Here is a 23034-nt window from a genome sequence, read left to right as displayed (position 1 = left end):
TTTATGGCACTATTTTTGATAAGTTGGTCTGTTTTTTTCCCTTTGTGTAAAGACAGATATAAAAAACGAGTTAAATAGTTCTGCTTTTTCCCTGTTGCTTGTCACCTTCTTGCCACTTTCACCCACTAATGGACCAATCATTTCCTTCACTTTTTTCTTGTTTTTTACATGTTGAAAGAAGCTTTTTTTGTTATTTTTGACTTTGGTCGCAAGCCTTAGTTCATTTTGAGCCTTGGCTTTCCTCACTTCATCTTTGCAGGCTTGGGCTATTTGCTGATATTCTGACTTAGTTATGTGCCTCTCTTTCCACTTTCTATACTTGTCCTTTTTATCTTTCAGTTTGTCAGAGAGTTCTTTATGCAGCCATGCTGGTTTCTTTTGAGAGCTGTTATTTTTCCTCTTTGTTGGTATTGTGCTAGACTGGGCTTTTATTATCTCATTTTTCAAAATTTCCCAAGTTTCTTGAGATGTTTTCCCCTTGAAGATTCTCATCCATGGAATCCTTCCCAAGCCCTCTCTAAGTTTATTGAAATTAACTCTCTTGAAGTCCAAGATTCTAGTTTGACTGTGTTTTATTGCTTATGCTTCCATAATGTTGAATTCTAATATTGCATAATCACTTCCTCCCAGGGTTCCTATGGCTTCAACACCTTCTATAATTTCATCTCTGTTAGTGAGAATTAGAAATGGCTGATCCCCTAGTTCCCTTCTTTACTTTTTGGGAGACAAAGTTGTCTGCTAGGTTTGCCAGGAACCTGTTTGATCTTCCACTTGGTGCAGTGAAACTCATTCAGAATACCAATGCTTTCCTTCTGAATTTCCTTTCTAATGAAATTTAGACACAGGTTAAAGGTAGATAAGAGATTGCTGCAAGTGCCATGAGTTTATTATGAAAATTCAAGGAATCTTTGGTTTCCAATCCAATTGACTGGTTCAAGATCAACTGATTTATTGTAGTTTCCTCCCACCCACCACTTTTGTTGTTGTTTTTAAAAGAGACAATAGCCTACTTGCCAAAGAGGCTTTTCAAACAGTAACACATCAGTAGCTGTTCCATTTAATGGAGAACAAAAGGATGCCTTGGGACTCATAGCCTGGCTTTTCAGATTTATACCCAGAGCTTTGTAGAGCCAAACCTTCTATATCAGTGTTCCAGGCCACTCGAGAATGACAGCTGGCTGGCTTGTGTCAGACTCTTGGGCACTTGGTTATCTCAGGTTTAAAATAGCAATTTTTGGAGGCTATACAATAGCCAGTGCTTATATGGGCTCAGGCGGGGGGGGGGGGGGAAGAGATGAATTGCACAAGAGGCTGTAGCTGAGCCTGCCAAAATAGCAACAAAGCTTTACATTCCAAGCTGTTCCCTGCTGGCATTTCTCCACTCAGGCATCCAGCATCCAGGGTGGCTGATAAGGGTGGAGTGCTCTTGTTAAAGCCTCCCTCTTTTTAAATTGCATTTCTCAGACACTACATTTGTTCCCACCGAAAGGACTTTTCACCTGCTCTCTGGGCAAAAGGTAGGGAGTCAAACCATATCTTGCATTCCTCCATCTTAAACTAACCGGGCCACATACCATATCTGAAAAGAACATATTTGAAATTAGGATTGGGAGGGGGTATATATTGTGTGGCAGTATCCCAAATCTACCCCCTCTCAATTTCTCTGTGGATACCCTTTTGAAATGCAAAAATATGAGTTTGTCATTAATTTCAGTATGTGGCTCTATATATGTGTGTGTGTTTGGGGGAGAAGGCAGAGGCTATAATACCACAAAACTATACTGCTCAAAAAAATAAAGGGAACACAAACGTATAGGATCCTATACATTTGTGTTCCCTTTATTTTTGTGAGCAGTATATTTAGACTTGAAAACAAAACAAGGAATTCTAGTACCAACCTGTGTAAAATGATTTGCTAAGTGCACATTTAGAAAACATGGTATTTATATAAGTTGGGGGAAATTAGTATTAGACTGGCATTAGTGTTTCTTTTCCTTTGTAAGCCAGGTGGCAAAAAAGAGTGAATTTTCACTGAATGTTGGAAACCATTCAAAGATGAACAAGGGAAGTCAGTAGCAGGAGTACATAGCTTGTTTGAAGTATGCTTTTGTATTGCACAATAACTGCCTTTTGTAACATGGCCATTATCACAAAGACAGACATTCTTAGTTTAAGCTCAATATTTTTCCTTGTGAATTAAATGTTTCTCTTAGTTTCTCTCTATGTGCATGTGTATAAAATCACCAATCCATTTCATTTGTTTCATAGCCTAAAAATGTTTATGCTTAATTATTTATGAAGAATAACCTGATGTGTCTGCAAATACACATATAGAGTTCTAATTCTTCATTAGTTAAGATAGATGGATTCAAAATTATGTAAAAATACTGCAGAGGACTATAGCTAGTGTCCTCCTGAGGTAACAAAAAATTCTTATCAGGATGGTTGTGATCCTAAAAATATTATAAAAGACTACAATGTGGATTCATTAAAAAAACAATTATAGGACTGCAGTATGTTAGTATATAACAGGAAAAATGGTGTCCTAAATACACTATCTACATTTTTACATTAAGAGTGACAGGACAGATTATTAGAAAACTGAATGTCTAGGTAAGGAAAGTTTTATACCAAGTCAGAGAAAAATTAGAAGTAATTAAGTCAACTTATTATTCAGTTTTCAAATAACTGGACATGTGCTATATACCTTTGATTAGGATGCTGCTCCAAATGCCATTTCCTTTATTGCTCTCATAATACCACTGTGAATTTGTGCAGCAACATCCTTGATTCTATTCTTTTACAGCTGTTAGGCACAATTCAAATGATGCATACTTTGTGACGCTCTATTCCAAAGTAGAAGAGAAACAGGGACATAAGGAACAGAACAGGTGATCTGACACATGAGGATTATTTGTTGAACTCCCCAGAACCTGCTTAAAATGCCTCTCACTTTGGTGATTTGCTTCACAGCTGATCTAGTTGATCTAGCTGAAAGCAGCTGCCAAGACTTGGGGATGCTTTAAGCAAGGAAAAGGAAGAACAAGGTTCACATGCTTATATTGTTGCAGGTGAAAACATAGGCAAGTGAGCTTGGGTTAACCAGCTTTAAGCATGAAGCTCAGAGGGAAGAGAGAAACTACTTAGACCTTAGACTTAGACCCTAGCTAGTCCTTTTTTTCAATTTCAGAAAGCTGTGAGCAAAACGAGAGTTCCAAACTTACTGTATTGTTTGTGGTAAAGAGAAGAAGCTAATAACTAAGGGCATTTTTAACTCTTGTATGAAAGATGTATAGATTTGGCATTGCACTAGGTATGCACTAGGTATGCACTAGGAATGCAAAATACTTTTTGATTTGGGATAATAGCTTAGATGTGATTAAGGACTTATTTACCAATGTTGTTTCTGGCACTAGTTGCTAGAAATTTAAGATGTTTGAGCTCCCCAGACTCTAGCCTCAGGCAATACTGCAGAAAATTCCTCCTTTTGTCTCCAGACTATAGGGTGTACCTGTGAGGTTACAACTATTGCTAAACTTGTTAAATATGAAAGTAAGAAAAAGTATTGATTAATCTTTTTAAAAAGAGAGTAATGTAGAGGTAGGATGAAAGAAACATATCAATTATTATTTTGAACCATAATGTAATTTTTTTCTCGTATATTTCTTCACCTCATTTAAAACAGTTGCCTTTCACATCACTTATGTCCTTAGTTTGTTATATCAGACATGACTACTTGTGATGTCTCTGCTTGTTCTTTCTTATCAGTTCCACTGCTAATCTCATGTACTTATTTTAGAAGAATTATGCTGCTGACTTGTGAAATGGAAATAAAAAAACAAGCTTTGCTGTCACTATTATCAGCAAAGAAGTGCTTTTTGACCTCAGGCCAAATTCAACAGTTACATTTATGCCAGTTATTAGATATTAGTGGTGTTTGCCTTTTCTTCTGACTTCATTGCACTAAAAGCTTAGCTTTCCTTGTCAATATCTTTTGCTGTTTCCTTCCCCAAAGACAATATACACAGTTTACTAACTATAGAGACTACAGTACAGTATTCCAGAATGGATAGATGTTAACTGTTGTGTCAACTCAAAACTTGAGATTCTAGAGAAATATTTCAGCTTGCAGCCTTGTGCTTATGAATACAATAAGTTGTTGTTGAATCAGGCCAATGCTCATCTTAGTCTGGCATTATATTTCTAATCAAAGCCAACCAGACACTGCTGGAAAATTATATAAATATGAGATTCCATTTTTTCTTCCCAATGGTATTTAAAGAAAGGCATTTTAATTGATCTGTCCTCCATGACTTTATTTGATTGCTTTTTAAAGCCATCCAAATTAGTGTTCATCATACATCTTGTGGTTTTGAATTTTACAGATTAATTATATTCTTATATTTTTCTTGTTATCTGTTTTATGGGTAATAATCAAGTGCTATTACACATAGCAGATGTGAGGGGTGATCTACAACTCTCCTCACAATACTCATTTTTTACATATTAGAGAATTAAAGCCCATGCACTTGATTCTTGAGATGTAGACACACACACACACACAAAAAAAAAAATAATAGACCTTTGGCTGGGCAGGGGTTTTAGGGAGAACATCCTCCTTTCCTCCCTTTTATCTCTTATCCCTAAATAGACTTTCTTTCTCTCTAAGACTACCTTTGTCTAGCTTTCACATATACTGCTGTGGAACTAGTCATAGATGTAATTAGCTGTTGTACTTGGGTATCATCATGAGAATGAACAGAACTGATTCCAAATTGTTACAAATACCCTATTTCTACTTTATCTGGGAAAGTGTGAATGTCTCATTGTAAGAGAGACTAATGCCAGAAATCCTTAAGAGGTGTGGATCTTCTCCTTCTTTAAGAGATCTGAATGTATTATATATAACTATCATCTGGTTTCTAACTTTCCCTTCTTAGTAAAGATTTTTGAGATGGTGGTTCAGGACCAACTACAGCACATTCTATGAGAGATTTAAAGCACTGTTTTTCAGTGGTCTGGCACTTTCCTTAATGGTTTCCTCCTTTATGGGTGGTGCAGGATCATCTCCCTCCCTCCCTCCCTCCCTTCCTCTCTCTCTCTCATTATTTTCATCCATATGAAGCCACTAGGGAGGTCATCTAGTGCTTTGGGGACCAATAACATCAATATACTGATGATGATGATATCAATTGTACATTATGATCCTGGGCAGGTTGGATATGCTGTTGAAGTCTTGTTCCATTACTTGGAGATTTTAAAGATCTGGATGGAACAAGTTTCAGTTGAACTTTTGCACAATGGAGCTGATGTTTCTACACTGGGGTTCTTTTACACCTATTGTTTTGTTTCTGGATCTGATTGTATTGCCTCTGAATTAGCAACTTAAAGTTCTTTCTGGATTTGCAACTTAAAGTTCCTTCTGGATTCACAATTGGAGGCTATGGCCCCAGGAGGCCTTTGCTCAGTTGCAGCCTTTTTAGAACTGGGAGATCTGATTACTGTGGCTTATGCCTTTATTATCACCCAGTTAGACTACTACAATGCATCCTACATGAGGCTGCCTTAACAGATCAACTGGAAATTTCAGTTGTTCTGATCTATCTACAGGGTCTTATTTCTTCACCAGGACCTCAAAAAATTCCTAGCATATACCAAATGCTGAACTTTTAGTTTTGGAAGGCTAGCTTATGCCTAAAGTTTTGACCAATAATTTCTCAGGAAAGTTTTACGTGGATGGCAGTCATGCTAATCTATTGTTGAGACTCATCCAGTCACTATTATATCATTCAACAGTCAGTCAAATCCTGCATCCTCTATTTCAGTTTTTCCCAAATTGTGCTCTCCAAATAGATCAAAATTCCCAGAAAACAGGAAGAAATTATGTGAGTTGAAATCCATCTTATCTGAGAACATCAGGTTGATATAAGTTCCAAGTACTTATATGACAGATACATCATTAAAACGCTCAGCTCCATATACATATGGCTTATTACTGTGCATTAAAAACTGCAGTTTCAGTTCACATTGAGGTACCATGCTGTGTTTCACTTTGGCTTCCTTGGAACTGTGTTAAATCTGCCTACTTTTTGCAGTTAATTCAGTAACATTTTTGGGTCAATCAGGCATTTGGTGACTATCAGTCCCGATATCAAGTTCAATTTAGATTGCTTCAATATTTTCCATATCTCTGTTTTTAAAAGCACCCTGTAGATGGCACTCAGCATATTCCAGCATTTTCATATCTTCTGAAACTTTATTTTGCTTTTTTTTTTTAATGGCAGGTAACTGAAAATGTCAGACACTGAAGAAATCATTGAGGAATATGAAGAGTAAGTGGTTTTTGTTGTGCAAATCCCTCTTTGATGGAGATGGGTGATACAGAAATGTGAAAAATAAGTAAAATAAATGTGTGTCATGTGTTTTCAAATTCAGAAGGCCAGCAGGTCATTAATGCTATTATTTTGCTATTACTCACAATTTTGAGTGTAGTTCTGGTTTGTTCCTTTATAAACGATGGTTAGGAATTACAACTATGAGACAGTTTGAGTAATAACAAATGCCTTGAGAAAAAGATTGATGACTGGGAAGACAATAACTATTGTATATCTATGGACTCAGCAGAAGTGAAAGTGCACCATGACCCTTCTTGAAAGCTATTTGCATGGTAAGCATTGCTGTTTCTAGGGTTGTCAATAGCAATAGCAATAGCACTTAGACTTATATACCACTTCATAGTGCTTTACAGCCCTCTCTAAGTGGTTTACAGAGTCAGCATATTACCCCCAATAATGTTGGTCTTCATTTTACCAACCTCAGAAGGATGAAAGGCTGAGTCAACTTTGAGCTGGTCATAATCGAACTGTTGGCAGTCAGCAGAATTAGCCTGCAATACTGTATTCTAACCACTGTGCCACCAAGCCCTTGGTGCAATATTTTTGGTGGGCCTTTACTTGTTAAACATGATAAATCTATTCAACTATCAAAGTCAGTGGAAAACATTTGCAAGTCAGTTCTTTTTAAATATTTTTTCTATGCTTATTTGTCAGAATAAGCTGAAACTAGCACATGAAAGAGAAAAAGAAATAGAAATCAGCAATATGAATCAGAAACAAAGAGAAACAGAAGGACCTGGTAGCTCCAAGGGTTGGCTTTGAGCTTCCTTCTGAATCTTGATCCCTGATTTTCACTTCTGGCTCTGTATTATTTTAGAGATGATATGTCTGTTTTTGAAGTGTTGTCTGTGTATCATGCCCATTTTAAATCTGATATAACATAAAGCATCTTGTGAGGGGAGAAAAGGGATCTTGATGTTCTTCACCAGTAGGTAGATCTTGATAGTGAACTGAGCAAGCATGCAGATGACCTATTCACAACCATAATTGCCAAAATAAAATACATTTTAATGTCATTTACATGAGATATTATTTCTAAATATGTACCCATAAATATCAATCAATATATATACTTTTATGCAAATTTTGCCCTCTTTTTTATTTCTTTCTAAAACACATCTTTCAGGAAAGCATGTTAAGAACAAATACATAAAAATTGTCTGGTATTGTAATCAAAGCAATGGTCCATTCAGTTTACTCTCTCCAATTCTGGCTAGCCAGGTGAACATGGGAAATTCATATTTAAGTCATGATGACTGTGAGGTTTATTCCCAGCATCAGCCTTCAGCACTGATAGAGCTAATCACAACAATACTGGGTAATGCATTTTTGAGGGTAACAAGGCAAGCAGCCTGATCTGAAAGCCTAGCCTTGACTATATTAATATTAAATTGCCAATAGGAATAACATTTCAGAATCTAATATACCTGTCAACGCTGTGACAAACCGAACTAAAGCCATTTTTATTTTGTCTTTGTTGCCACATATTTAGTTTAAAAGAAGGAAGAGGGGTGTGTGTAATTCTCAGTTAGCCAAAACAATTCTTATGTATGGGAACCAAGGTCATTACTGATAACATTTGGGTGGGTTGGAGAGCTGGGAGGTTTTCTAACAATTGGTGAATGTGATTTATGACAGCAAATTGGGGTGGGAATTGCAACTTGCAACTGTGTAACCAAGGGGAGGGGAATTTAGTCTTGGGTTCACCTTTGTATGTATCTTTATTTTGTAGTCAAATAAAAATGTTCTTTAAGGAAGAATTCCTTGCCTTGAAGTTCTTTTAAATGGTCTCATCTATCGGAACCATGACGATACCTGTATATGTTCCCGTTTATTCTAAAAATTATTTAATTGATACCAATCCTTTGTAGTAATTACAAATCTTCACAGATGAGGAAGATTATAGTAGTTTGAAAATTATGTCTACAGAAAAAAAAACTATAAATACAATAATTAGGAACCACTTAAAGGTCATAGCACTCTACAGATCTTGGCAGTCATTAGCTGCTTTTCACTTGGTTATGTTTGCAATTCTAGAAGTTCTTCATACCATTTGGATGCCCGATTCCTCCCATTCTTTCACACTTTCTCAGTTTCTTGTACACCCTCAATTCAGTTCACTGAGCAGTTTCTCATATGGTCTTGACTTTAGCTGTAAAATCTCACCTGACTACTGGGGAAAAAAAATCTTTCAGAACTGTCTCACTCCTTCTGGCTTCATGTAATCAACACCTGTTCCTGTTACTTGAGCTGCATCTCCAGTTGATGCATAACATGAACTCATGCATTAAAATATCCAATAGACTTCATGCTACTTCCAGCCTAAAGATTATTCCCCTGAAGTCCAAAATACAAACGTTAAACATGATTTCATGTAAAATAGTCAGCTTTCTAGCAAAGAGTTTCACTGTTCAGAAGAAAGAGTAAAATAGTGAAGCCTAAAATCATTATAACCTTATCTTAAAGTGGTAAAGCTTCAGAGGCACAATTTTAGAGAGGAGATCAGAACTATCTTGCTACATCTGCCTCATCCTGTCTCATAACTCTTAGAGGAAGAACCAGCTGTAATTTGGCTGGGTTACAAAAAGACTGAGCTCTTGATCTCCAAAGTACTTATAAACAGATCAGTTCATTATTTGGGAGGTAACCTTTCACTGGCAAGATTTGCTTCTTTTTATTTTTAAATTACCACTCCAAAGGGGGGAGCAGGTGCAGCCAGAATTTTCTGTAGTTTACCATTCTCTATTGGGTGAGTGCAGACAGTTTAAGGCATACAACTTCAGAAGAAACTTCTAATGTCCCTGAAGCCCAATTTATACCAATCACACTATTTGATTCTCTGAAACGTTGCTGAACTTTGGTGACAGTTTAATGCAGGCACAGGAACTGCACATAGGCTACCCACTAGTAAGCACCAAGCACTATTTAAAATACACACATACATAATCACAATGACTATATGGGTATAATACAATTACAAAATTCACATAAAGAAATACCTCATAAGATTACTCAAGAATACAGGGAAGAAGAACAGCTTGTGCCTTTCAGAAAAAAAAGTCTCCATATTGTACTCTCAATGAATCTACAACCTGCAAATGGATGTTGGTTTTGGTTTTGTTTCAGAGCCAACTGAAATAAGATGTCCAGGTGAGGTTTGAGGATAACTTCCAAGACAGGATATCTACCTTAGCAGAAGTATGCTTATAGATGCTACTGCCAGGTAGAGTTCTGGGCAAATAAATTAAGTTGTCTATGTAGATCGTCAGTCATCCAGGTCATAGTTATCCCAAATGTGCTTTTTCATGAGGCAACTGGACTTTCTTGTTTTTCTTTGAAGACATTTCGCTTCTCATCCAAGAAGAAAGTCCAATTGCCTCATGAAAAAGTACTTTTGGGATAAATTGAGTCAGCTTCCCAAAATAGACATTGTGATCATGAAATCAATCTGGAGTCAATCCCAAAGTATTTGGTTGTGATTTTATATTTTGGATTTCATATATAGTATATGTTTTAATGTTATGTGATTTTGGTTTTGTTTTGGTTTGTTTATTGTTCATTTTTTGATGTACCCTACCCTGAGTAACATTGGGGTAATGCAAATTCATTTAACAAATACATTTACTTAACAAATATAAATTTACTTATAGATTTACTTAACAAATAAAATAATAAAGTGATGTCAAGAATTGCTATGGAAGTACTCAAAGATTTCTTGGCCTATTAATATAAGCTGATAAGCTACTATGTCATAAGACTATTTGTTCTGACAAGCAAGAGGTCAACATGACTCCTTAACTTGAAGCTGATTGTAACTAGGACTTGTTTTGGAGAACTGTTTTCTGTCCTGCTTTAAGAAAAGAAAAGCTTAGACATTATTCTAATCTAGCTTTTTTTCTTTTTTGCTTTACAGAGAACAGGAAGGTAAGGCAAAGAACGCAATCATGTTTGGTAGGTTTTTCAGATATTCTTAACAAACTCTAATGTTCTCCTTTCTTCTTGGTTTATCTTGCGGCAGAAGATTGTATTGAAGAAGGTACGTTTCTGTTCTTATTAGAAAAGTCATAGTTTTATGTCTTTTAAAGGAATGAAGAAGCACAGTGAACAACAAAACAAGATTTCTCCAAGATACAAAACATGAAGTGATGTGATACAGGAAAGGCAAGAATTATTTGGCACAAGTTCCTCTATACAGCAAGAGCAAAGATCTATGTACTCTTAACAAATATTATTCCTACTAAAAAAGGAAGGGTTCAGCTAGTCTGTTTTTTTTCTTTACTGGGAGGAAGAAAATAGATATTTGCAATTACAAGAATGCTTTATCAGGATTGGTAGGTATAGGCAGAGAGAAATACAAGCTGGCTTAAGTACTGTCAGTTTTAGAACATTTGACCATATTATAGGTATTCAAAAGTTAGTAGATGTCATTATTATTTTTATGTTTATAAAATCCTTCCTGACAATATAAACAAGCAGATTTGGAGGAAATATTTCATACAGGGAGAAGTTTTATCAATGTAAATCCAGGCACCTTATCACAGATAAGAGAAAATTATTTTTAATACAATAATCTGGATTTAAATTGTTAATATAATTAGTATTGCATATCTTCTGATTCTTGTACTTGTTTTTTGTTGTAATATATTTTGTATTCTGAATGTATTTTGTTTCCTGTCACTTGTTTTGTCTCCTGTGCTATGACACTTCCCATGTTTTTTGAATGAAAGTATTATTACTGTTTATTGTTGCATAAAATACAATGAAAATAAAGATTAAAAAAGGTGTGTGTGTGTGTGTGTAATGAAAGATCAGGTCCATACCTGAAGATCCAGTTAAACTGATTTATTGCTAATCATGCCTATGAACAGAAATTTACTCAACTAACAATCAGCACCTGTTTGGAGTTAGATGAGGGTTAATGGAATTCAAGGGAGGTTGGACTTAGCTTGTTTGTGGCTATGTAGGGATTCTAGGCTAAGCCCTCTTTAATTCCACCTCCAAGTTCTGCCACTCCTTCTGCTATGCAGGGAAAGAGTAGGATAAAAAAAGAGGAGAGAGAAACAAAAGGTATTGACTTCCAACTCTTTCCAACATAGTAAAATACCAATACATTTATGACCTCAGGTTTTTACATTACCTATAATTATTACAAGCCAGTTCTATAACTACACAATTATTAATTCTTTAAACTAAATTCTAGATTTCATTTTCTTCTATTTCAAGCATTAAAAACCTAAAGCCATATCCCAATAGAAACAAGACCTAATAAAATCCCTTTGTTAAAAATAGTTTACATTGCCATCTTAACCAAATCCATTTTTCCCTGTTGTGGGAAATATATTTCTATTTATACTTATTCATCTTTTTAAACTATCATAATATTAACAAAAATCATTATATTCTTTCAAATTCTTTAACCATTTTAAGACTCTAAACATTTCTTAAGAAATTTCATCTCTATAACTAAAATAAATTCTAATACACCTTTTAAAAACCCCTTTTAATGTATATACTTTCAAATTCACTTTCAATATTTTGCAACCTTTAAGAATTACACAGGCATTATTCATACATATAAGAGAGAGGCTGACACATATAAACATAGCTATATAAAGAAAGAAAAAAATGAAAGATCAAAAATTATTTTTCTTTCTCTCTTCCTCTTCAACATACTTTCCAAATTTAATTCCAAGCATTAATATTTACAAGCATTAATTTTTACAAGCATTAACAATAATCTATTCATTTTATTTTAGAACCCATTTTATAAGCAGAAAGAAATGTCAGAGAATGTCATAAAATAACAGAGTTGAAAGGAACCTCCTGCTTAGGCAGGAAACCCTATATTATTTCAGACAAATCGTTGTTCAATCTCTTCTTAAAAACCTCTAGTGTTGGAGCATTAACAACTTCTGGAAGCAGGTTATTCCACTGATTAATTGTTCTAACTGTCAGGAAATTTCTTAGTTAAAGCAACCTTAGTTCTAGGTTGCTTCTCTCCTTGATTAGTTTCCATCTGTTGCTTCTTGTCCTGCCCTCAGGTGCTTTGGAAAGTAGCTTGATTTCCTCTTCTTTGTGGCAACCCCTGAGATATTGGAACACTGCTATCATGTCACCCCTAGTCCTTCTTTTCATTAAACTAGACATACCCAGTTCCAGCAACAGTTCCTTATATGTTTTAGCCTCCAGTCTCCTAATCATCTTTGTTGCTCTTCTCTGCACTCTACATTCTGTACTCTGCACTGGAACTTTTTTTTAATTACATATGTCAAACCAATAGAAAGAAAATCATCCTAATTCCAATTAATTTATTAAGTTTCTGTCACTCCCTCCAGTTTATCCTCATAAAATAAAATTGTTTTCCTCTTCGGAATGTCTATAAAATATACACTTCTATTTTTCTTAAGAGATTCTACAATTACGACTTTTAAAACAAATATATCAACACTGCCAATTTCCATTTTGATTTTGAAGTGGAGACCCCAAACCTGTTCTCCCGAGGATTGTAGATTGACTTGCAACTCTTCTTATTTCAGATGGGCTGGGGGACTTGTAATTAAACAATCTTCACATTAGGCACTACATAGTAGGCATTTATATTTCAAAATTAGGGTTAAGCCCTATGTATTATCAAATATTTGTGCAGTAGCTTCAGTGGTTTGATAACTTTCTGTGCTTGGTTGTATCTCTGGATTACTCATCTTTCTTCCAATTATTTGAATAATTTCTTCCCCTTGTTCATCTTTCACGACATCTTGGGAACCTAGTTGATCTATAAAATGAATTGTTTTATTTAAACAGGAGCTGTAGTGGTGCAGTGGTTAGGAAGCAGTATTGCAGGCTAATTCTGGCGACTGCCAGCAATTTGATTATCAACAGCTCAAGTTTGACTCTGCCTTCCATCCTTCCAAGGTTGATAAAATGAGAACCAGATTGTTGGGAGAAATAGGCTGACTCTGTAAACAGCTTAGAGAGGGCTATAAAGCATTATGAAGTGGTATATAAGTCTAAGTCAGTGGTTCTCAACCTGTGGGTCGGGACCCCATTTGGGGTCGAACGACCATTTCACGGGGGTCGCCAAACAAGGCTGTCCGCCATTTTTCCCCCCTTTTCTTTGGCCACGCCCCTGGCACCCGGTGATGTATAAGTGGTTGGGGGTCACCACAACATGGGGAACTGTATTATGGGGTCGCAGCATTAGAAAGGTTGAGAACCACTGGTCTAAGTGCTATTGTTAAGTGCTACTCCTCAAAAATAATTTTTGCAATCTTTCTGTTTTAGATATATTTGATGTTCTTTAGCTCCCTCTTGTGGTCAAATAATCAATTTTAAAAAAATATAGATCAACTAATGTCTATTGGCCAGTCAGAATTCATTAAAATCAGAAGAGTTCAGCTTCCACAAGAAACAACCCAAAATTGCAAATTGCAACTTCCAAAGATAGTAAACTCATGGAAATGACCAAATGAAACCATAGCTTTTTAACTCCTTATGTTTTTCCATCAAAATTTGAAAGAAGAAAATACTCCACTCTTCCTTTGGCAACTCTTCTCCTCCTCATTCAGCAATAATGATGTACCAAATATGGCACAGATCTTCAAAAAGAAGTAACAGGCTATGACTGAAAAGAGACTCCTTTAGCTCAGTAGCAATAGCACTTAGATTTATATACCTCTCCACTGTGCTTTGCAGCATTCTCTGAGTTGTTCACAGAATCAGCATATTCTGGGACCTCATTTTACAGAACTCAGAAGAATGGAGGGCTGAGTCAACTTTGAGCCAGTCAGGATCAAACACCTGACTGTGGGCAGAATTAGTCTTCAATACTGCATTCTAACCACTGCACCATCACGGCTCCTCTAGTAAAGATAAAAGAGTGAAAGGAATGATTTATTGTCTGCTTGAAAAATAAATTCCAAAACTGATGCTTTTTCAACAACAAAATGGTGGCAGCCCACCTGCCAGCTGAGTCTCCTTGCAGACGGCTGCTGTGTGGAGGTTTTTGTGGGATGATTCTGTGAGTAACTATGAGAGTCATATCTTGGACTAACCACTATTTCACTTATCTAAATAGCCTCAAGGAATGTAATAGTCATAATAAACTATTTTGATGTAACAAAAATGAAATTAACTTAACGCTTACATATATACAAGATGCCTGCTTTTTGAGAATTTAAGCAGGGTTTTTTTTAAAGGATTTTTTGTTTCTTTGTCTCTAGGTGCTTCAAAATTGATCCATGAGCACAATTCCTCTCTGATATTCATTAAAATAGCCTGATTTTTTTTTTTTCAGGCTTAGAGAAGTTGATGATGCTTTAAAGGGAAATTGCCCCTTAAAAGTCATATGACACCCCCCTTTTCAGGGCTCAGAAGATTGAATAGAAATCCAACTGCTTTAAGAGAGAGGGCTGTGTTCACACAAGATTCAAACCACTTCTAAGTAGTTTTTGAAGCATGCCCAGTCCTGTTACTTTCGTATAAAATGAACTGAAAAAACTACATTGAAATTCAGTCTGAAAAGTGTTTTCCGATACTTGCAATTTTACATATATATTTTCTCTTCTATCTATCTGAGTGATGGCAAAATACTGATATCTGTTTGTATATAGATATGTGAATGTCCTAGACTGCTTGGCTCCTAATATCCCATTTTCTTGTTAATGTTTGGCTTCATAAATGCTTGGCACCCGAACTCTAGTCATGTGCACAACAACAGCAACAGCAACAAACAAACCAGCACTGAAGCCTAAAATCTGTTTATGAATACTTCATTTTGATACCACTGCTTCTTCTAATCCTTGCTAACCTTCTGTACTTATTCCCTTTCACCACCCTGCTTGCCTTGATTAAGAAGAGGAAGAATGGATAGAGATGGAAGACGGTAGTAAAACCTTTATTTTCATTTTAAGCATTATAAGTGCTTCTTTGTCTTGCAATAGGAACATTTATTATTCATTCATGCATGGAAGGAGCACACGTAACTGAAATATATATCATCAATAGGACTATTTTAAACCACATACATAACAAGGTCAAAGAATGGAAGTATAATACTGAGCAAGGAAAATGGCGTAACAAAAGCCATTTTCAATTGGCTTTTGATACAGCTAGAAAACCCTAATATTTCTGGATTGAAAGCTGGAGAACTGTATCTAACTTACATGATAATTTGGCATTATCTACAGAGTTATCACACAGAAGAAGGAGTGGATTTATTCTCTATTGTTCCAGAAATGAGGATTAGAATCACTGGCTAAGGAAGGGAGTTTAGATTGCTAGCCATATGAACTGTCAGATAATGAAACAAGCTGCTACATGAAGTTCTCCTCTCTGGAGTTCTTTGCAGTTCTCCTTCTCTGGAGATTTTCAGACAGGTTGGATAGACACCTGTTATAGATGCTGTAGTGGATTCTGTACTTAGTAAGGGACTGAATGAGATGATTTCTGATTTCCTTAATTCATTTATACTATAATAAAATCTACAACTGGCTTTGCTTCACTAGATTTTCAGCATACATTAATTCATCCTATCTATATTGCAGAAATGAAAGACTACATAATTATCAAAAGAAGAAAAATGTTTTTGCCCATTTTTCTGCAACATTCATAATAATTATGGAGTTCTGATTATACAGTATTTAACTTTTTTAAATAAAGTTTTTTTCATTAACTAAAAAGCTACAATTGTCTATACTTTTCCTTTATTGTAGATGTTCTAACACTCTGAACGTTGTTTTGCTCCATTCTTCAATTGTTTCTTTAACTGAACAGTTACTCTGTTTTGGAATGCATTCGAAGTGTGGGAAGTGTCCACTCAGAGGAGTCTACCTAGATCAAGGGTAGGCAACCTTGGCTCTTTTATGACTCGTGGACTTCAACTCCCAGAATTCCTGAGCCAGCTGGCTCAGGAATTCTGGGAGTTGAAGTCCACGAGTCATAAAAGAGCCAAGGTTGCCTACCCCTGACCTAGATGTTTAAAGTATGCCTTACTGAGATGTCAGTTCATCCCAGAATTCTGCCTCCCTTCCCTAATCATCATGAAAGATATTTATCATTGAATCAAAATGTAACTAATGGGCATTTTGGAATCACAAATCAGTGATGGCTAGAACAAGAGACAAATTGAACATGCTTAAAAATGGTCTTTGAAATTAGGCCAAGGATCTCGTCAAACTGAACTAAAAGTCCCACATAACCACAGGGTTGCTGTTTGCCCACTCTTCTTTGGAACTTTGCTCTTTTTCAGCTCTTCCTCTTCTTTCATCATAGCCTGACAATATTCAAATATTTTTTTTTATTAGTTCATCTCTGTATTCTTAGATTTGGTGGTTATTCTAGTGTTTTATTCTGTAGAAGAAGAAGAACATGTGGAGGAAATCAAGGAAGATGCGGAAGAAGCCATAGGAGAAGGCATGCAGTGATATTCTGCTAAATCAGTTTTGGGTGATACTTTTTTTTGGGGGGGGGGGTTGGGTATGATAGCATGCTCTTTTACACCACAGAGATGTATGAGATCTATAGCTACATGTTTATAAAGCTTCATAGTTATATTTAAATCATTAATGTCCCTACTTCTATTGGTTTATGTTTCATGGGTATTACAAGAAAGCTCAGAAGCAGAAGAAGGTAATTTCTGCTTAGTGAAAGGAAAAACATTCATTAGCAGATACCCTTTTCCCACTCCAGGTCTCTTCATTTATGCATAGAAGCATGATGCTATTTTGGAAAAATCCAGTTTTTGTTAAAATTAGCAGTTATTATATCTAAAACAGATATATGGATACACACAACATGAAAAGATAAACTATATATCTAACATTCATTGTTGACTATGTGTTGTTTTCCATTTATTTATAAGTAGGTTTGAAAAGGGGTAAACTAACACGTTCACCGGACCTAACAAGTACTTTGAAATGTTTTTGAAAAGTAGCATTTTATTAATTGAAAGTCACTTTGATGGTGTATCTATATTTGTGGGTGCTCATATTATAGTCTAGTTCAGTGTCGACGTTACAATAAATTAGGAAAGGAGATGCTACTGACTCTGATTATCAAACACCAGAATGCCAGTAATGTGAGCTTTCCCAGGAATGAAAGGGGGAACTGCGAAGCATCCTAGGAATGGTTTCAGGCATAGCTTAGGAGCAATAAAATGCATCCAGAGGGAGTGGTGGTGTAGCAATGTGCTAAAATGCTAATCATGTTTTTTACTCCTCTTTTAAAATAGAACCAGAAGAGCTAGCTAAAGAACATGAAGAAGGTAAGTAAATAAGAAATACCTGTACGTCATAACATTCTGAGTGAGTGGCTGAAATTCTCAGAGCTTTTATATTAGCTAAGGCTGAGTAAATATTAGTTCATATTTCATATTAGGCTTGTTTAGCATCCATGGACCAAGAGGACCAAGAGAGTGAGTTTAGCTTAAAATATGTTGGGAAGTAGAATAGAATGAGTGGTGAGGTAGCATAACTTATGGTGGGTCTTTTTGTTTGTTTGTTTTTAGTCATGAAGGAAAGGTGTCATTGCTGTGCTTGACATTTTTAAAAGACATTTTTAAAAGACACTCCAGAATACAATTATTGCACATTTACTATTGGAAGATATAAAGTCTGTGGTTCAGTGATTTTAAAGATACTAAAAGATGCACAGTTGTGCGCATTAATGTTGGGAAAACATGATTTAATCATAAATTCTCAACCTGAGAGAATAAGGCAAAAACTAAATTTTTACAGTTTTCTGCTTTAAAAAAATGTCTGTAAATTTAACAATGTGAAATTAAATGCATACACATCCAAATGAAAAGTAATGTATTTCTCCTCCTAAGGTTCTCTGTTCTGCACCTAACCCTCATACATTCACCAAATATCTACATTTAAGGAAATCAGGAATCAAACTTTCATTCTATGTACCAAGAATTAGTTTGGTGTACAAAAATATCCAAACATTGCTTAAAGAAGCATTTGGTGTGAAAAGGAGAGGAGTATAAATGTAAAACAAATAAACTATATGATTAACTTCAGAAATGAGAAAAGGGAGATCTGAACATTGGCAGATAATAAGGCACTAGTTAGAGCCATTGATATAATACAATGAATACTATAAATAATGGAAGTTGGAAACAGGGTTTTTGTTGTTTATTTTTTAAAATGGGATTCAAGTAACATTAAGTTGGCCTCTAGATCAGAGATCCTAGTTTGCATACAATAGCATCAGCATGCTTGAGGTAAAATTGGATTGTGGCATACTAGCCAAAATGTGGCAAAACAGACCAATATACATTTTAATGTTAGTGTGGGATGCTGCTAGTTAAACTTGGTAACTAGTCTGCTCCTTCTCTTTACTAAGATAGAGACCAGCCTTAACAATTGGCGAAAGCCTCAATTCATCAAAGTCATGATGGGAGTGGAGATCAATATCCATGAACTTATCCAGTAATGAGCAGGCATATAGAAAATTTTGACCTGGAATATTAAGAGGAGTAAACAATAGAATTTGAATTAATGAATGAATGTTGGGGGAGAGGAAAAAGTTAGAGTTTTGTTTTATCATTTTACTAACAGATCCTAATGAATTTTGCTTAGCATTTCTTAGCCTTTCCCTGCATTTTTGTATGATATTGCTTATCCACAAAAGAAATAGCATAGTATTTATGATGTTTTATAGTTTTGTACTTCTTTGTTTTTATTGCAGGGGAAACAAAGCCAAAACCCAAGTAAGTAAATATACCTTAAGTTACCATAAATACATTAAAATGCAACATGCTTCTAGACATTTTTGTCATACAATTGCCCAACCACATTCAATGAATTTTATAGACTTAGATGAGATGCCATTACCTCTCATGTATAACTTGCCCATGTTTTCCCATTGGTTCTTTTATCTTTCTCTCCCCCCCCCTTTCATAAAAATGTTTTAAAAGCAAAAGATGGAAAGATCTTTTGACACTGGAGTTGTTGTCTTCGGTGCACTTTTTGACTACTGGCAGCAGGTTTTCCATTCTATAGATAACATTTTGAGGAAATAATGATTCACAAGAAGGTTGCAGTGACTACTTATGTGGCTATTTATGCAGCCGCATGCCACAGCAAATCACAAATTCTGGGAACCCCTAAGAACATGTGGAACAGCCAGGCAAGGACACTCCCAGATCAATGCATGTAGGACAACTAACATAGCAGCAAATCATTGCTCCTCAGGGTATTGCTGAACTTGCATAAAGAAAATAGTCAGAGAGATGGTTTCTAAGGGTTGATTGTTTAATTAATTCTCCTCTTAACACTATACCATAGGCAAAGAACAAGACCCAGGCAAAAGCAGAATGGAGATATAGACACAATAACTGAAGTAGGGAGCTATAAATATCAGCTGTTCTGTCCCTGCTGTCTCTTAGCCTGTTTTCTCTTAGCTGCGTGTCACTCTGATATTTTAATTTGTCCTGTTTAGCATAGATTGCCCCATTTATAGTATAACTGCAACCAATCCATTTCACAGTCCTTTAGACCTGAAATCCTCTGGTGATTAACTAAGCTTTGGAACAACCTGATACAAGGAGATCCCAGAGTGCTCTGCACGCAGCAGCTGTCTTGGGATCCTCCATTATCGAGATGTCATTGCATGATCAACAGCTGTCTCCACCAGCTAAGCTACAAAGCCTTTTTAGCTTCATATTCTGTACACTTTCTTGCAGTCTTGCAATACTTTTATCATCTCATCTAATTTTTGCTACAAATGGCAGGCCCTTCATTTGCATTCTCAATATATCTGTGAGATAACAACAACAACAACAACAACAACAACAACAATAATAATAATAATAATAATAATAATAATAAAGTTGGAAGGGACCTTGGAGGTCATCTAGTCCAACCCCCTGCTCAGGCAGGAAACCCTATACCATTTCAGACAAATGGCTGTCTAATCTCTTTTTAAAAACTTCCAGTGTTGGAACATTCACCACTTAATTGTTCTAACTCTCAGGAAGTTTCTCCTTAGTTCTAGGTTGCTTCTCTTCTTAATTAGTTTCCATCCGTTGCTTCTTGTCCTGCCTTCCGGCACTTTGGAGAATAGCTTGATTCCCTCTTCTTTGTGGCAGCCCCTGAGATATTGGAATACTTTTATAATGTTAACCCTCGTCCTTCTCTTCATTAAACTAGACATACCCAATTACAGCAACCGTTCCTTATATGTTTTAGCCTCCATACCTCTAATTATCTTTGTTGCTCTTCTCTGTACTCTTTCTAGATAGACTTTAGATCAAATTAATGGAATGATGTGAGTTCCATCCCCTAAGGTCAGGATATCAACTTTCCCTCCATGCTTGTTTTTTATTCTCTCTAGTCATCAGATGAGTCTCTTATTCCTGCAGCCAGGGTTCTGATTGCAGCTGGATTTCAGAAGTTTGATAAATGCTCAGGCCAGCAAGTTTCTATCTTTAAAAATGCATTGATAGAGGTATTCTATTAGGAGGAATTATTAGGAATTTTTCTGATATAAATAAAAACTGAGACTAAATTTGAATTACATTTACCTTCAATTAAATGATTCTTCATGACTCAGTTCTGTATCAACTTTTCGGATAACGTTGTTTCCTGTACTTTTCAATATCATTGATCTTAAAAAAAAGAAAATATTTTTGTATAACAATGTTTTATTACACAAAAGCTAACAACTAAAAGCCAAAACTGGATGCATTCTTTTGCTGTTCTATTTTCTTGTTTGTATTATTTTATACAATTTGGGAAATGTCTACATTTTATTTTCAATAAAATTACATAGGATTACATTGCTAATAAACTTTTTAAACAAACAAATTTCATAATAGAAAATACATGATAACTTTAGGTAGTTCAATGTTATCTGAAAATTATCTAGTATTTTTTAAAATGTCAGCTACAGAAGGGATAAGACAGATGGAAAGCAGTTGTGGCTTGCAGCCTTAGATGATACCCTCACAAGGATAGTATTCTGATGCCAGATATGAAGTTATTACAGCTGCTCAATAGTTCATCTAAATTGGGTAAAGAGAAATAAAACTGCAATGACAGGTGGAGCCATTGTGACGTTCCACTTGATGCTTCCTCCCCTCCCCCCAAAAAACTTAAATTAGAATTACAGTGACATAGGCAATCAGCTTAAATAAACAGTCACAGTAATGAAATGGTGACCATAAACATTATTTAAATACAATAATAAAATAAAATATCCATGGAGAGCTCTGAGACCAGCCACCATACTTTTAGTCTTTTTCTAGATTTGCATTGTAGAAAAAATGAGTTTTATTCCTTTAACATTCTGAATGCGGTACTGGGATATTTTAGTCAAAGACACATTTTGTTAAAACATAAGATAATGCCCTTCAAATGGCACTATGCAATTATTTTTTCACAGCTAAAGAAGGATGTTAATTTTTTTTAAAAAAATCAGTAAATACAACAGGGATTTTAAAAAGCAATGCAGTTACTATCAATTTGGTAACTTTTAATCATTTTTGTTTACAAAAAGAGCTGTCAGTGTCATCCAGTTAGATAAACACCATGACCTGAACTATTTTATAGTTAAAAGAATTATATAATTGAAGCAGTGATGGGATTCAGCCAGTTCGTACCACTTCAGCAGAACCGGTAGCTAATTTTTTGTTGCCCAAGGCAAGAATGGACTTCCAGAAGCGGCATCCACACCACTGAATCCCACCACTAAATTGAAGGCTTCTCCAAAATAAAAATAAAAATGAGCTATAACAACAATATGTAGGTTATACAGGTATTCACCTCATGTGCTATTCTCTACATTAAATATTTTCTTACCTGCAAAAGTGACAATTAATGCATTTTTATGTGCAGTTTGCACAATATAAAAACAATATTACAATGTGTGAGTCCTACCTATATTGTCTTGGAGAAATTTACCTCAATTTGGAGAAAAAACTCCTCATAATCAAAGGGATAAAATTTGGCCCAGTGATGTGAGAAATACAACCAAATCAATGAACTCTCAGGTATGTAGAAGGAGACGGAGTGAATTCAAAATCAGGTATTGTAATTATCCGTATTCTACTCTGTGTTTTTCTCTAATTTCAGGTTGTTCACTCCTAATCTGGTCCCTCCAAAGATCCCTGATGGAGAGAGAGTAGACTTTGATGTGAGTATTCTTATCCCAGTGCCTTAGTCCAGATGAGTTCTTTCTTACCACTATAAGTCTTCCTGCATTTGAGAGAATAGTGCCAAATTTAGCTCATGCTTTTGTTGCCCTGCAGGATATTCACCGGAAGCGAATGGAAAAAGATCTGAATGAACTACAAACTCTAATTGAGGCTCATTTTGAGAACCGAAAGAAGGAAGAAGAAGAGCTGATATTCCTCAAGGACAGAATCGTATATCAGAATTTCATACTTTTTATCTAGACCCTCTTTATGGTCAGATCCAATTCTCCTAACCCTCTTACAAATGATTTAACTGTTTTATTAAAGTCACTGATTTTACAATTGTTAATGCTTAGCATCAAGACTGGGTTTATTGACAGCTTATGAATCTATGATTATAACAATATGTAATTCTAGGCAACACTACTCAATTCTTCTTAATAGGGAAGGTTTGGAAATTGGACCACACAAGTGGCGGGGAAACATGCGAGTACGCAAAGC

General features: G+C 35.5%; 1 protein-coding gene across 9 annotated transcripts in view; it reads left to right on the top strand.

Annotated features, from left to right (window-relative positions):
- The first annotated feature begins 1378 nt into the window (after nucleotides 1-1378).
- TNNT2 (troponin T2, cardiac type) overlaps nucleotides 1379-23034 on the top strand; it is a 34257-nt gene continuing 12601 nt past the window's right edge. Inside the window, exons 1-10 of one of the 9 annotated variants that reach the window (XM_039329378.1) lie at nucleotides 1379-1517; nucleotides 6285-6332; nucleotides 10309-10319; nucleotides 10414-10431; nucleotides 15247-15276; nucleotides 16749-16805; nucleotides 17623-17655; nucleotides 19086-19107; nucleotides 22472-22532; nucleotides 22648-22764. In XM_039329378.1, the coding sequence (XP_039185312.1) occupies nucleotides 6295-6332; nucleotides 10309-10319; nucleotides 10414-10431; nucleotides 15247-15276; nucleotides 16749-16805; nucleotides 17623-17655; nucleotides 19086-19107; nucleotides 22472-22532; nucleotides 22648-22764 (387 nt within the window). In that variant the 5' untranslated portion in view covers nucleotides 1379-1517; nucleotides 6285-6294. Of the gene's footprint in view, nucleotides 1518-6284; nucleotides 6333-10308; nucleotides 10347-10413; nucleotides 10432-15246; nucleotides 15277-16748; nucleotides 16806-17622; nucleotides 17656-19085; nucleotides 19108-22471; nucleotides 22533-22647; nucleotides 22765-23034 lie in introns of all 9 variants that reach the window. The other 8 variants (XM_039329373.1, XM_039329372.1, XM_039329371.1 and 5 more) reach the window with 8 other exon arrangements.

The sequence above is a fragment of the Crotalus tigris genome, unplaced genomic scaffold, assembly GCF_016545835.1.
Source record: "Crotalus tigris isolate CLP2741 ecotype Arizona unplaced genomic scaffold, ASM1654583v1 scf7180000024396.1518868, whole genome shotgun sequence".
Taxonomy (NCBI): Eukaryota; Metazoa; Chordata; class Lepidosauria; order Squamata; family Viperidae; genus Crotalus; species Crotalus tigris.
Note: the sequence above shows the minus strand (reverse complement) of the source record. Positions and strands in the feature narration are given on the sequence as shown.